Below are 16,174 nucleotides of genomic sequence, written 5' to 3'. Positions count from 1 at the left end.
GTTTCCTCACTTCCCCAGGTGGGTATTGTAGTTTTACGAATGCTTGATAAAGATCTTGTAGGTGTTTGTCTCTGTCTGAGGGGTTGGAGCAAATTCGGTTGTATCTTAGGGCTTGGCTGTAGACAATGGATCGTATGATGTGTCTTGGATGGAAGCTGGAGGCATGTAGGTACGTATAGCGGTCAGTAGGTTTCCGGTATAGGCTGGTGTTTATGTGACCATCACTTATTTGTACTGTAGTGTCCAGGAAGTGGATCTCTTGTGTGGACTGGTCCAGGCTGAGGTTGATGGTGGGGTGGAAACCATCGGACATCAGGAATGGTAGCATACACAAGCCAGTAAGTGAACACTTCAATCTCCCTGGTCATTCTATCACAGATTTAAAAGTCACTGTCATTGAACAAAAAAACTTCAGAAACAGACTTCAAAGAGAAACAGCAGAACTAAAATTCATTTGCAAATTCAACACCATTAATCTGGGCTTGAATAGGGATTGGGAGTGGCTGGCTCACTACAGAAGCAGCTTTTCTTCTCCTGGAATTGACACCTCCTCATCTATTGTTGGGAGTGGACTACATCCACCCTGATTGAATTGGCCTTGTCGACACTGGTTCGCCACTTGTGAAGTAACTCCCTGCTCTCCATGTGTTTGTATATAATGCCTGCATCTGTGGCTTTCACTCTATGCATCCGAAGAAGTGAGGTTTTTACTCACGAAAGCTTATGCCCAAATAAATCTGTTAGTCTTTAAGGTGCCACCATACTCTTTGTTGTTTTTGTAGATACAGACTAACACGGCTACCCCCTGATACTTGTAATTTAAATGAATATCATTAAAATAGTAAATGTCAACAAATACCATCACTGCAGCACCTTAAATTATGATATATCATTTTCATTACAATAGTGACCAAAAATCCCCTTTGTGCTAGGCGCTGTACAGATACATATGAACACATGGTCCTTGCCCTGTTAACAGACAAGACAGATAGGCAGACAATAGACAAAAATATAGAAGCAAAATGATTGCGATAAATACATGTCTTGTTAGTTACTTTTTCATCCCTAGCCCCATCTGCAATCCCACCAATCTCTAATGCCCTTCTTCCCAGACAACCAGCTCTGCTATTGCTGCTCTCTCCCTCCTTGCTACCCATCCAATATTGATGTCTGCTCTCCTAGTTCTCCAAGCACCTTGCTATCCTACCTCCACTGAAGCTGTGTGATACTTTGTAGATTTAGTTTACACAGGTTCATATCAACTGTTTCCAGTATGGGTTCACAAGGCTTACATTCACTTTCACTTGGAATGTTTCATTGGGCTGTACTAGTTGATAATCAAAGCTCTATAATCTGTTTGGAGGAGATGGGGGAAGAAAAAAGGAAACAATGTATTACAGACTCTGTAAGCCCCCAAATCAAAGCAAAATTCATGCTCATCTGCCAGGGTTTGGATCAGGTTTTTGCCTGAATGGGTTGGACCTCTTTTTGTAGAGAGGGGTTTTTAAAAATTCTTTTGGGAATTTTGACTGAGTCTATTAATTGACATTGAGCCAATCAGTTAATTCATTTGGATATTTAATGTTTATCCCATTTGATAATTACAGTACACAGACGTTCAGATATTCCTCTGAAATCCAGTACACTCTGTCCTCAATATAAGACTCTTGGATAAAGCAGACTAGTGTTCCTGTGCACCCAATTCAATTGAATCTCCACTCTAAAATATCACCTCACAATAGCAGGGCCCCTTTATAACAATGCAAAATGTTGGTCTTCTCAAGCTTAAGATCCAGTATTTAAAGAAGATGAAAGGGATCAGTTAGATGGTGCATGGATATCTAAATGTCACTACTGAATATACTAACACCAACCATACTTCTTGGGTGCAAGATGAAGAGGTTGAGACCAAATGCTAAGGCCCTCCAGAATCCAAAAAAATACGGGTGCTCTAACATTAGTGTTGTCACTTCGTTGTCTTTTGCCTTAAAGGTGGTCAAACCCCTACCCCATGGAAAATTTAGATTTAGAAACCAAATATTTATTATTGTCATTAGTTTTCTGCAGAAAATTTTGACTTTTGTCACAAAACAAAACCCCCACAAAACTGACCACATTCCATCTTCTCACAACTGAAAATCAAAATGTTTTTGATTTTGGCAAACATTTTCAGTTTTCTGACAAAAAAATGCCGAATGCTTTCCACACAAATTTTAATTTAGTCAAAAACCCAATTTTAAAATCAAAACAAGTTTTGATGGAAAATTTTTGGCCCACACTCCTTTACATATCCAGGCAGATTCTTGTTAATCCACTTTTTAGTGAACTGCACACTTTATATTCCACACAATAATACTGTATGTCTTTTGTCACTTCTCAGCAAAGATTTAATACCTGATGCTGTAATGAGGTCATATATGACTCAGATATTCATCAGCACAGCACAACGGTGGGGGGGAGAATAGTACATCTTAGTTCATAACACTGTAGTTGTCCAATAAATGTGTAGGTTTAGCCTCAATTATTCTGCTCCCTCAGCCACTCATATTTCTCTATATATTTTACAGGAGAAGCCTGTTTATTCAAACTGTTTCAAAGATATCAACCATCTTCAGATAAATGGAGATTTCTATAGTCAAGGGAGCGACAGGGTAAGAGAAAATGGGCCAAATTTTCTTCTTCTGTAAATGGGCACAGCTCTAATGGCCTTTGCAGAGCAGCACCCGGGTACACAGCAGAGAATGTGACCCAATATCTTTCTCTTCATCTGGTTAGCTGTCTTTTGCAAACTGCAGGAAATAGTTCCTAGTAGAGCATGTGATATAATCACAGTTATCTTGGATTCAAAGTCAGAAACTCTACCCTATGTATATAAATGTCTTTGGTAGGTAAAATTGTACCTAACAACATTAGTATGTAGGACTGTATAGAAGAAATGGCTGTGACACATGAAGTGCCCAGTGATACTGCTGTATGAAAGGTGCTACACAAAAATAAAATGTACTGTATTCCACATATTGTACCATTTAAGAGCAGCATAAAATACTCACTTTGAAGAGTAATTTTATCTACTGATATATCCTATCAAATTGCCTGGTTGTAATTCTGATGTGCAGAAAACTGCGTCTTTCTTTCAGGATTGTAACCAGGGTGTTCATACCACTTTATTCATTTTAACACTGGAACTTCGTGCTGTGGCTATAATGAAACACCAAGGCACTAAATTAATTATGGCAGTGGGTCTGGAACCAAAAGTGTTCTATTGAGTGGGTGATATTTTACTGGCTGTGTCTGAATCTAAGAATTCTACAAAACAAAATAGACCAAGTGTTGCGTTTCATTAGGCTGCACTATTTGATAATCAAGGCTTTACAATCTGTTTGGAAGCAAAGAAGAAAGGGGAAGAAGAAAGGAAGCAATGTATTACAGACTCTATATGTCACATTTAAGAGTAGACATACCTGCTATGGGAAGGGTGGTGCCCAACTATTGGTAGTGATCCAAAATTTGTGTTAATCTATTGGGTCATCTTTGAAACAAAGTAGCTGTCCAGAAGAACACGTCCTGAAGATGGAAGAGTTGCAAAGATGCAGGTTTAGGGGAAGAAAGAGAGAAGAGCTTTATAAGCTCATCAAAAGCTCACTGAAGTCAATGAAAAGACTCCCATTCACTCCAACAGGCTTTGGATCAGGTCCTAAGTCAAGACATTTTCTTCCCTCTCCAGAATTGGCTGGACAAACTGGAAACGGTTTGGGCAGTGGGACAGTGCACTCCACCCATAAACAGAGCACACACGGGAGAATGCGCTAGCAGGCAACAGATATTTTGTCTCCAAGCCAAGATAAAGGGTTGTGTCTCCTACCAGCCCACCCTCTGAGACAATAGTATAAAAGACTGTAGTGAGGTTATGTCTCTGAGGAAATCTAGGAAGGAATGCCATCTGAGTGGTAAGCAGGAAGACATGTGCTCCCTGATGGTTGGTGTTGAAGTGGAAGGCATTAATAAGTGACAGGGTGCAGAAAGTCACTACCAGCTGGAGCATTTCCACAGAGCTCCATCTTTCTTTGGGATAAAGGGAAATATAAATCTGAATATAGGAGCAAATTCCCATCAGGAGAATCACCACTTCAGCTAGGTGGGAAAACTAAAGGATGGGCAAGTCCTTTTGCAGTAGAGAGGGAATAACACAGTTAAGTGGATACTAACAAACACTAAACAGTGATGGCAAAATTACTGTTTTGAAATTATAAATTGCATCCACATTAACACCAAATGAATTAACAGAGATTACCATTATTATGATGAGTACCAAATGGTTTTAAAGGGATTATGGCAAACAGGAGCTGGATGCAAGGAGTCAATTATCTACTTATCTTGTCCATCTATTATTTAAGCGCAGAGAAAGACCTCGCAGTCTCTTAATACTAAAGTAACTTAATTTATTATCCCAACTGTAGTTTTCATGGCAAGTGAAGGTGATTTTAACAATTGGGACTAGACTATGCCCAGCCATGTCTGAGTGAACAAAGGAGCAGGCGGAGGTAAGAAGGGGAAAGGCATAAGAAGCCTTCCCCTGTCCCTTTATCACCAGTGCAGGCACTTGGCACAATTTGGTCTGTGTGCTCCGTTGAATGAAGGTCTAAAGGTGAGGATCATGCTACCATCATCACTACCTTACCCAAAATGAGAATTGTTCTGACTCCAACACACCCAGGGCTGGAAGATCTGGCCAAATGTGGGTAGGAGTGTACACTGCCCCTTACAACGGCTGGTGCAGCAGTTTAAAGTTCCCAGAGACTTTGTATCTGATTTTTCTTGAACGCTTTTATAATTATGCACCTAAAAATGTTGTTGTAGAAGAGAAATTCTCATTCCATGAGATGGCACAAAGACTTGCCTATAACTTTGGCAGAGAAGGGATAAGGGGGAAAAAAATTACTATGAAGACAAAGATAATGATAACTATGAAAATAATTTTATCACCAAATATAATATGTTGCCATCAAGGGATAGGTCTCAAATCCCTTCTTGATTACACACCTGTTTTGCACTGGTATAACTCCATTGATTCACACTGATAACACTGGTGAAAAATCAGGCTGATAGTGCATACTTTCTAGGAGTATGCAAAAAACACACCAGTTTTGCAGAAAACTATCATGATGGCAGCCCCTGATATTCACTTGGAATTCTGGATTTACAAAAATCTGAAATCTTGAAACAAATCCAGTGAAATCTTCTTGTTATGAAGCAAAATCAGCTCCCACTTACTCTCACAGAGAACCCCCTTCACTAAGAGTCTGTGGGATCCCCTTTACCTGGAGTCAAACCATGGAGGCGAGCAGGGAGCTGATGAACTTTATAACTGACCCTCTCATGGGTTCTATTGGACAGTAGAAGTTGGCTGGCCCACTCTCTTGCGTTCAATTCTTGGGGTACTAAAGTTAGTCAAGTCAGTACGGAAATGGCACCAAGTTAGTTCCTCAATCCACAGAAAATATTCTCATCAGCAGAGCAGACCACTGCCTGCCCCCCAATTCAGTACCAATTTAAATTTGAGCACAGCTGAGCAAAAATTATCAGCCAAAGCTTTTTTTCAGCAAAAATATGTACATTTGGGTTGACCAAAACATTCAGCGAATCTATGTCAATTTCACCCTCCTCCTCTCCAAAAAAGCCTATGAAAATATTCTGAAAAAAATCAAAATGTCTTGTTGGGACATTTTCTAAATGAAATGTTTTGATTTACCGATTTTAAATGACAAAAAAAAATTCTGATTTTTTTGGAACTGCCAACAAACCAAAAAATCAGTTATTTGCCCAGTTCTAATTTTAAACACTAAACATGGGACAGGAGTCCTTGGAATTGTCTTTTAATGTGGTTCATTTGCTAACATGAGAACACCAAGCAGAGATAAAAGTCAGGGCAGTCATCATCAGAATGACTAAAAGTAGTGTCTGGAGAACCGCTGCTGCCAAGTGGCTGAGCAGCCAGACAGTTCCCCTAACATTGGCGCCTGTGGACTGGAAATGGGTTGAACTTGCTAGCTCCACAAACACTAAAGAAGGGGGACAGCTGCCCAGCCAGCCATCCCAAAATACTTTGCCACAGGGGTTTTTCAGACTCCTTACCCCCCTTTTGCAGAAGACAATTACGGATAAGGAAGACACCCTGGGCCTGTGGAGGAAAGCACCTGTGTGGGAAGAGAAAGCCTGGCTGAATCTTCTTTGCGGCTGGCATCAACTTCTAAGAAATTGATTTTAAAAATGAACCATGAAACCTTGTGAATTCAGGCTTCCTTGCAAAAGTTTTGCACAGCTCTAATAACCATGGCTGACATTTTTCAAAAGTATCTATTTGTTTTGGGTTCCCAGCTTGAAACACCTTCGGCCTGAATTTCGGAAATGCCAATCCCCCACTGCTCCCATTGATATCAAGTGGAGTTGCAGGTGCTCAGCACATCTTAAAATCAGGTCCATGGACTTTCAAGCTGGGCACCCAAAACTGGAGGAACCCAAAAAGAGTAGCTACTTTCAAATATTTTGTCCTATATCTATTTGCATTGTAAAAGCACCCATCACTCTGGACCCTTCCTACTATTGTTTGATTTTTCTTGGGAGCAGTTGGGAAGTGCACACTGCAATGTTTATTGCATCTCATCACTCATGTGCTTTTATTGTTGGGATATACATGAGAGAGATTCAATCTCCTTTTCTATTGTGTTACACTAAAGTAAGTTTATTCTAGCAGCAGAAGTGACCAGGAATACAGATATCTGACATGCAATGTATTTTTTGGAGGGGGCAGTCTTCAGGATTTCCCCCTTTACTCTTTTCACCTGGCTTCAAGCCCATTGTGGGATGGATGCAGCTCCCCGTAAAGGCCATCAGTGTGCTACATGCATCAGTCATAGGGTATTCCTTAAGAGCAATATGATATGCTCCCCCAGCCCTATAGAGGATGTGGTGCATTGCTTTCTCAGCACTACAAGCCCCTGATGGTTTGAGATACATGAGATTCAAACTACCTCTCTCTCTCTCTCTCTGTAATGCAATGTGTTGCAACTGGACTGCTAGACTGGCCTGTATAATACATTTTATATACATTGATAAGGGAAATAACATGCACACAGAATATGTGTCAGGATAGGTATCTGTATTGATGCAAACAGATTGTGGCAAGGCCTGTATCTGCGCACAAGTGGGGGAGGATAATACAACAAGTCATCCTCTACTTTGTACTTCTGCACAAGACCAGCCACAGTGTGCCTGGAGGAAGCAGGCACTGCACAAGCCCTCACAGTCACTCTCTTCTGTCCCGTTTTTCCCCCCTCCCCCCGGCCTCTCAAAGGGGCAGGGAGAGGAAGGATGAGGGAAAGGCAATGCAATCTACCAGAACTGGTCAGGCATAGGAGGATCACACACTGCATCTCCCCAAAAAGTGGTGGAGCTACAATAAACATTGCAGTGTGCACTTCCCAAGGCTTCTAGGAGAAAATACAAATCAGACAGACTTCCTATTGGAACTCCCAAAGCAGTACAAGTCCCCTCTGCAAGACTGATACCTTCAATGGAGGGCTGGGGAATGTGACCCATGTGGCATATCTGTATTGTATGTGGCACACTGTTGGCCAAATATTCAGTGTGGCCTCAGGCTGGCCTTTAAAACTGTACAAGTCTGGCACATGAGCATGGCTAACTATCCAGCTTGAAAATCGTGGCATTTATGAAAATGTGGCTACATGTTTACTGTGTGGAAAATTATAGATAGGTTCTGCAGCGGGATATCTGAAGACTCAGGAGAAGATCAGGAGTTAAATTTGGCCCCAGAGAGGGTAATGGGGTTTCATGATTGTAACTGAAACAAGTATCAGGGGGTAGCCGTGTTAGTCTGTATCCACAAAAACAAGGAGTCCGGTGGCACCTTAAAGACTAACAGATTTTTTTGGGCATAAGCTTTCGTTTTTTTACCCACGAAAGCTTATGCCCAAATAAATCTGTTAGTCTTTAAGGTGCCACCAGACTCCTTGTTGTTTTAACTGAGAACAGTATTTTACTTACTCTGGTCCCAGTTCAGAAAAGCACTTACGCACGTGCTTAAGACCATCTTTATTCAGCAAAGCACTTTGATGTGCTTTGCTGAATTGGGTCCCTTGTCTACTGCTGAACCAATGGAAGCCACTCTCCTTGTTAGCATCATCATCAGTAAAGTCCCTGAGGGGGTCTCTTCCAGGAATGGTATCATAATGGCAGACAACTTTTGACACAGAAACCTGATTCAGAGCTCCTGTGAGGAGACTGAGTACTTTGAGGAAACCTACAGATACCAGGGATCTCTTGTTCAGCCCACATCTATGTGCAAGCGCCATACAGATAGCTATTTACTTCATGTTAATTCCTACATATCCCACATGAATGGTTATGTACTTGCACCTGCACACCATGAATCTACGGAGGAAAGATCACATTTTTCTATACACGGTTAGTCTCAAGAAAAATGCCTTGAAGTCTGTTCACGGGAAGTACAAATATAAGCACCTGAAGGCCCTCGTCCTGCAAAGAAAGCCACAGGTAGGCATAAAGCCCCACAGACTCACATGTGGCACTGGATGGATGCAATTTATGTCCATGTGGTTTACTCTGCAGGATTGGGGCCTCAGCGATCATTAGTTTAAAAAACAAAAGGCAAACAGAGTCAGAATGATGTCAACAGGCATTAGTGTGGAGCTCCAAGGCTCCTAGGGATGAACTACATAAATTGCCTCCTTAAATGATTTATTTTCTAGAGAGTATCTTTAACAGTAAGACCTTTTACTTGCTCTATTAGACAGCGGCTAAGCTGGTCTCTTCATACAGTTACAAATTCACCAGTTACACTTAAAGAACCATCCTCGCTTGCTCTTTTCCTTTTTCTTTTTTTGGGTCTTTTTGTGAAAAAGACACCCAGTTTCAAACCATTTTAAAAAATATCAAAACCCTGGTGGAAAATAATTTGCAGCTGTGATAATATCACATTTTTTTAAATACCATAATATAGTTTTACTTTTAATAATAAAAGATAAAAAAGAGAGTCTGTGAATAATTAGAGATTGCAGTCTGAAGCCAGTTACAGTCACTGCAATTGATAATAAACTTAAACCCCTTTGGGAACAGGTAAATGCTTTGCAACCCTGACCCCCTTGCTCTCACATTACTTAACAACCCTGCAGTTCCAGCATTACATCACCATTCAAGCGATTGGTTCCTGCATTTTAACTCTCTCCCTGTCTCCTCCGATTAGGAGCGACACAGTGATGGGGGGGGGGGACTTCTCTTGAGTTTGCTGCTTCTTGTTTGGGTTTGGTTCATTTTAAAACCAGCTTCTGCTCTACAAGTCCAGGTTACACTCACCAGAAAAAAACTCTAGCAAAGTGAAAAGGAGAGCAGGAAAGGGGGATCGAGAAGTAGGAGGAGAAGAAAGGGAAGAAGGAGGGGCGGCAGAAAAGTCTATAGAAATCAGAAAAGGAAAAGAAAATTAAAAACAAACCTCATGGACATCACTGAGCCTGAATTCCCTGCTGAGGTGCAGAACATGAGAGCCCTGGAATGAGTGTATGTAGAACTTGAGCCAAAGCTTAACTAGCCCGAGTGAGTCATATCCTTCCCATTTGATTCCAGTCCAAATGATGATGTAATGCTCTGGCCCTCTCTCTCTCTCTCTACACTACCTCCCGCCTCCCTGCTCTCCTTTTTAGCTCAGTGCTGGTGAAGTCACCGTTTAAATCTGGCAGAACTGAAGCAAAAACTTCAATGTAACCAAAACAGCCCCAGGCCAAGTTCCAGACGTACTGAGACTTGGTGGTGCAATTGCCATTGGAAACGGGTAAACAGAGAAAGAAACAGTGCCGCCTCAGAATGGCCAGAGCAGCTGCCTGCGAAATCAGAGTAAAACCCGGGGAACTGGGCTGTCAGTGATTTACTGGGTTTGATCAGAAGATATTACACACACAAAAATGCCCATGTGTTTCAGGACCTCAAGAAGGAGAAAGAGCAGTTGGGAAAGGAGAAGAAAGGGAGACAAGGAGTGTAGAAGAGAAAATTTTGAGTGTGGGGGTGATCTTTTAGGGTGTGGGGAGAACAAATATTCAATATAGGCATTTGCACTTGTAGAGGTTTGATTCATTAAATCAGAGCAAATCCACTGACTTCAAGCTGTGTAAACTCGGCAAGAGCTTGAAACCAGGCCCCCCATTTTTGCAGGGTAATTGTGGGGCTCTGTTTGAGTTTCTTGGGCTGTCAGTGAAGTGAAATGTGCAGGTGTTTTCTTTCCAGAGAATTTCAGACTCTTATCTAAAAGCAACAACAACAACAAAAACCAACCACCAAACCCTACTGTCTTGAATCACACCATTGCAGCACCACTATATGTTCAGTCTTGAACTTCTTAAAGAGATTCTTCTACAAGCTTAAGAAATATCCTATATACTTAAATGGACAATACACTGGAACTGGTAAAGATTGCTTAAAAAAGAGGAAACTTTTCAAGTGAAATATTGTAGTTATATGACACAAATGTTTCCAGCTTTAGCTGCTATATTACATAGGGCTGAAATACACCATGTGTCTATCAGGGTAGCTTAATGTCACCGAGGTTTCTTTTACTGTTCTTTCACAATTACTTTTGATCCATGGAGTAAAAACGTAGCTCCATGGTAAAATGCAATGCTTGTGTTTTTAAAAAGTAACATTAAATTTCCTATCACTCTATTATCCTTGAATATGCCAAATGTGAAAACATAAGTTACGGAACTACAGAAAGATCAGCATGACTTGCACTTAGAACATTGCAAGGATAACCAGAATAGGCCCTCTTTAATTACAGGTCAAGAGAAGAATTTCAACAAGCAGCTCAGAAAACCCAAACACTACCCTATACAAATAAAACAGAAAAGCCTTTACTGACATCTGGGTTGCCAGCCACATCCACCTTTTCCATACCTATCACTTCATTGGACAGCTCAGGGTAAATTTCAGTATTACAAAAGACTTGGGGGGGGGGGACGGGACACCCAGAGCTTTCATAAAATCTGGTGAAAATACAAAAGCCAATGATATTTTGTTCATATTATGGTTTCATTTTATAGCAAAATATTTTCTATTGCTTAGAAGCATCTTGGCAGTAAATGGCTCTTTGTAGCTGAATGATTGATCGCTCCAGCCGTTTAATGCCCCATATGCTGCAAAGCAATAGCGATTATTGTTAAGTAGCGAAGTTTTCCCAGGATGCTGTTATGGCTATCAATGTTCCTAAAGATATATACTTCCAGGGGTCACTGCTGCTAATTTCAGCTTGGTTGGTTTCAGTCATGAATTTAAATGATTAATTTTCTGGGCATATCAGTGTAGGACACAGGCAGGGTGAGAAGGGGAAAAAGCAGTGGTTTGTCCCATTCAAATGGGAAAGCAGGCTGCCCTCTTGCATGACATCCCCAATCGATATTGATGCTGCAGCCACACTGAGTGACACCTTTATCAAGCAAAGCAGCACTGAATTAGAGGTGATCGGCCATAATTATTACTGGCGCCACCGAAGCCTGTGGCTTGACGGCATCAGATGTGGTTGTTATAAAGTTTAGTCCATTGTGTCAGTGGCCTATATAACTCATTTATGTCTGAATTACCAGCTATTGATTTTTTTTTTTGTCTTCTGTAATGTAATAAAATAAAAGTTAGATCATTCCAAAAGCTTTCTTTTAATTCCAGGCCTTTCTGGCTGTTTTATTTTTAATCCCAATCCTTTTTCATTTCTTCTTCCTCCTTCTAAAAAAAGCTATATGAATTTTCTTGTGAAATTGCGACAGCTCATCTTTCCCTCTCACTCCCCTTTTATTTTGTTTTCTTACACTTGCAGCTCTGGGTTACACAGCTTAACCTCATTATCTGCCTTTCAGTTATGCCATTGGGATTGCTATAAACAAGAGTGGTCCCAAAGCAGAACCCTGCCCCTGAACACCCCCAACTTTTGAGGAAGTAAAGGTCTGATACAGGCATAAATTCGGGGGCTGAGGTCCATGTCTAGTAAAAGAGGAGCTGCCACTAGGGCAAATATTTGCAGACAGAAAAACTATTATACTAATCAGTGAGGTGTTACAGATCTCCCTGCACATGCACATGTATCCACTCCTACAGCCTTTACTCATTACTAGCCCCTTTGGCTCCAATGGCATTATTTACAGGAGTAAGGCCCATAGTTCAGCCACCTACTCTAAGTAGAAAGTAGCTGGAAGAGAAAATTCTGTTTGCCCAAATCAAGCACAGACTCCACGTTCCCCTCTATGGATATCTTCTTCTGTTAAAGGGGTATGACAGTGACAATATAGTAATGCTAAGTGGTCCATTAAGTCATTAATGCTTACAGAAATATTGTCTCTGAAGGAAAGAGCTCCTTGAAATCAGTTTTTTTTTTTAAAGAAACAGCACTGATTCAAACAGAGTCTCATGAATTAGAGATTTCTCAAATGAACAGATAAGACCTGTATGGCCTGGACAGCACATGAAGACACTTTTAAAAAAGCCAAACTGTTTTTATATCAAGTTCATGCTTCAAAGGAATTTAAAAAACATTTGTACTTGTTGGTGGGAATGCAAAAGGCTCTTTCCATCTCAGGTATTTTCAAGGCCTATTGATTTTTTTTTTCCTTTACAGGAAACGCTGTTTTCCCATTTTCCTTCCTGTGACCAGTCAATGATAAAGAATATCCTGTACTCAGAGGAAATTCCACTCACATACAAGGGCTGCCCCTTTTTATCTGTTTATTAGCCTCTTTTTCTTCTCCCTTCCCCACATCTTGCCACTATCCTTATGTTTTCAGCAGTCAGCTACACTCAAGAATAGGCCTGTTGTGTTGGGAGTTGTGGGATGTTTTAATTCTAATGGGAGACTTCTTCAAAGCAGTACCCAAGCCAGTCCAGTAATGATTCCAGCTTAGCTGGCTAGCTCCGGAATGCTTACAACACCCTCCCTGCAGCGTATTTCATCCTTAGGGAAAGGGTGGTGAGGCACACCACAGCTGTTTGGTGTAACAAAAAATGACAAATTCACTGCTTCTGCTAAAAGGTTCCAGTCTGAACAACATCTGAATTTTGAGAGCTCAGACCTCAGGGCACACTAGGATTATCTCAAAAGCAGCAATATTATAATAAGGAAATTGTATGGACTGCTTGAACATGGTGTGAAAATAGATTGAGAATGTGACTGGATAAATCATTGGTTCTAAACACATATGCACGGGCATACCCACAAACTCAATGGCTCTGATCCTGTGCCTGTTGAAATCATTGGCAATGGGCAAAAGATAAGGCCCTAAATATAGTGTAAAACTGTATTTATTATATATTTTGTATACACTACTTGGCTTTTTTATGGGCTTGATTGAGAACAATATTCTATAACAATTATTCCATATCGAGGATATGTTTGTCATCCAGACATTATTTTTCATTTTTAAACCTAGATCCTTACAGTCCCTGTGGAATTAAGGAGGCCGGATAATTTTAGGGTTAAATAAGCTTTAATGACTATCATATGTACAGAGCCTTAAACCTAGCATTGAAAAATTATTTTTTTAATAAGTGGCATCTCTTCCTTTTTTAATTTAAAATAACCATCCAGGTGGTTTCGTAAGGATTTCTTTGCAAATTACTTCCAGTGAACCTTTCCAGTCACAGACCACTGCAAACCCATGTGGTGTTATTCAGCGTTCGGTTCAACTTGGGTGTCCTGTGTTTTTATAGTGGACAGAGTCTGAGGAATTGTCTGCCCAAGTGCCTATATTTAAGGGCTCGATTTCACAAGATACAGAGGCCTCTGTCCCTAATCCAACAAGGATTTAAGCATGTGCTTAATTTAAGCATAAGTGGACCCACTGACTTCACCTGAACTACTCACAAGTTTAAAATTCCACTGGGGAAGTGGAATTTTCTAAAGCATCTACGTGACTTAGGAGCATCACTCCCATTGACTTTCAATAGGACTTAGGCTCCTAAGTCACTTAGGTGCTTCTGAAAGTCTTTTGCTGGATCAGGGTCAAAGTGCTCAGCACTTTTCAAGATTGAACCCTAAGAGAGGTAAAGCATGTCTCTCTGTAAACTCCCTAAATTGTTTTAAAATAAAATAGCAAGAAATATTCTTTGCAGGAAACATCCTCAAACTTCCAATATATCTGTATTGTATGAAACTTGTTTGGACCAAATCTCTCTCTCACACACACACTCACACACACGCACATACCCCTTAGGAAAGGTGCAGGGTTGATAGCCCTGGAGACTGATGCTCTTTAATAGTCCACAAAATATGTACAATACAGGCACGAATGGCAGCGAAATTTCCCCTCATTTCACCATGAATCTCAATCATGACCTTAAGGGACAACCTCTAGGGATATGAGAGTAGTTAAGTCTCCTAGCCCATTCCATTCTTAACCTCTCAGGTGAGATGGTTAAGCCAGTTAATGACAACTGTGCTAGCATTTTTTGTGAGGTGGACATTTAACAACTAGGAAATAGAATGAAACATCACCTACTCATTAAACATAGGCCAAATAGCCTTGGGCTAGCTTTGAGCTGATGACCTGAAAGTGAAGAACTCTGTATCCAATTACCTATCATTGAGTCAGCCAGTCCGAGTAGCTAGCTATTTTATTACAGCTGTAAACCACAAATGCTTACAACAAATAAGGCAGCAATTTATGCAAAATAGTAACATTTTACATTTCTATAGCACCTTTCACCCTGAAGGATCCCAAAGCACTTCACAGACTATATATAAAAAAACAACAACAAAGAAATGTAATCACCTCTGACAAGAACAGTGGCAACCAGCCAGCACACTGCACAAGAACTGGGGGAGAGGAAAGGACAAAGGTAAACACCCACTGTTTTTAAAATGCCATGTAATTATCAGTGTTTATGAAGAACAAAGTGAGACCTAATTCTTCCCTCACTTATATCAGCATAATTCCATTTGCTTCAATGGAGTTACTTATTTACACCAGCGTACGCTACTCCGTAATGAGAACCATAATTATTTCTATTCTCACTCTAGGAAACTTTGTCACTGTTATCTCAAATATCTCAATCTTGTTTTTCATAAAAAATGGGAAATAGGATCTGTTTCCTCATGAAAGCCGGTTGGGAGTTTTTCAATGATTTTTTTTTTTTTTTTTTAATTTTAAATAAAAAAGATGCCAGTTTTCCCATTTGAAATGACATTCCATTTCAAAACTCAAGCTAAGCTTCAGCTAGTGGGGGGAAAGGACAAAAATCAAAATCAAAATTTCAAAATAAGTTAAAACATTTTGATGGACCCAAAACAACTGCAAAAATGTTGGAGGTTTTTGGATCACAAATATTTTGGCAATTTTGACTTTTCGTTCCAATCTTCAGGAAATTTTTTTAAACTCTTGGAAATATTTGCAGGATGGGAAAACTGTTTCCTGCCCAGCTCTATTCTGCATCCCCTCCCAGTGTACTTTAGACAAGAAGAGAACTGACCTCAAATTGGGAGAGCAAAAATTGAAGTAATGCCATAAGGCAAGTCTGAGCTGGGGAGCAAAGTACAGGAGATCAGTAATACTGTAGGAGTGAGCATTGAATAACAGTTCAGATCAGACTCTAAAATTAATTTTAGTCTTTTCATTACATTTTTTCCTTATAGGTTTTCTTTAACCGTCTGTTTTATTCCTTTAGCCTGAAAAATAAAATAATAATAATAATAATAATTTATATCCCGGTGATTTTTTTTAAAATCAGGCAAACCCCTGGGACTTAACTCCTGTTGGGGAATGGGGTGAGGAACAAATTCTGGAGCTCAGGTCTCTCTCACTTTGGCACTGTAAATTCAAGGCACTGTCTACTAATAGCTAGTGCTACGATTATGTCACGGAGGTCACGGAATCTGTGACCTCCGTGACATTTTCTGCCCCAGGACTGAACTGCTGTTAGTAGGCAGCCCTGCAGCTCTCAGCAGCTGCTGGCGGAAGTCCCCAGCAGCTCCTAGCATCTGGGCAGCAGGGGGACCCCGGAGGTCCCTGGGGGTCCCCCAGAGCTCCCATTCCCCCCAGGTGGCTGGGCTCCCCGCAGTTGCCCAGACGCGGTGGGCAGCAGGATTCCCCCCACAGCAGCCTAGCTGAGGGTA

The 16,174-nt window shown here is 40.7% G+C and overlaps 1 protein-coding gene across 9 annotated transcripts in view; it reads right to left on the bottom strand.

Annotated features, from left to right (window-relative positions):
* CREB5 (cAMP responsive element binding protein 5) overlaps window positions 1-16,174 on the bottom strand; it is a 350,697-nt gene that overhangs the window by 123,654 nt on the left and 210,869 nt on the right. The window contains exon 1 of one of the 9 annotated variants that reach the window (XM_034760705.1): window positions 9,527-9,613. The exons of the other annotated variants lie outside the window; for them this stretch is intronic. Coding sequence (XP_034616596.1) covers window positions 9,527-9,573 — 47 coding nt within the window. The 5' untranslated portion in view covers window positions 9,574-9,613. Of the gene's footprint in view, window positions 1-9,526; window positions 9,614-16,174 lie in introns of those variants that run through there. 9 annotated transcript variants of the gene reach the window in all.

Source organism: Trachemys scripta, chromosome 2 (genome assembly GCF_013100865.1).
Source record: "Trachemys scripta elegans isolate TJP31775 chromosome 2, CAS_Tse_1.0, whole genome shotgun sequence".
In the NCBI taxonomy this organism is placed as follows: Eukaryota; Metazoa; Chordata; order Testudines; family Emydidae; genus Trachemys; species Trachemys scripta.
This window is presented reverse-complemented; position numbering and strand designations above follow the sequence as displayed.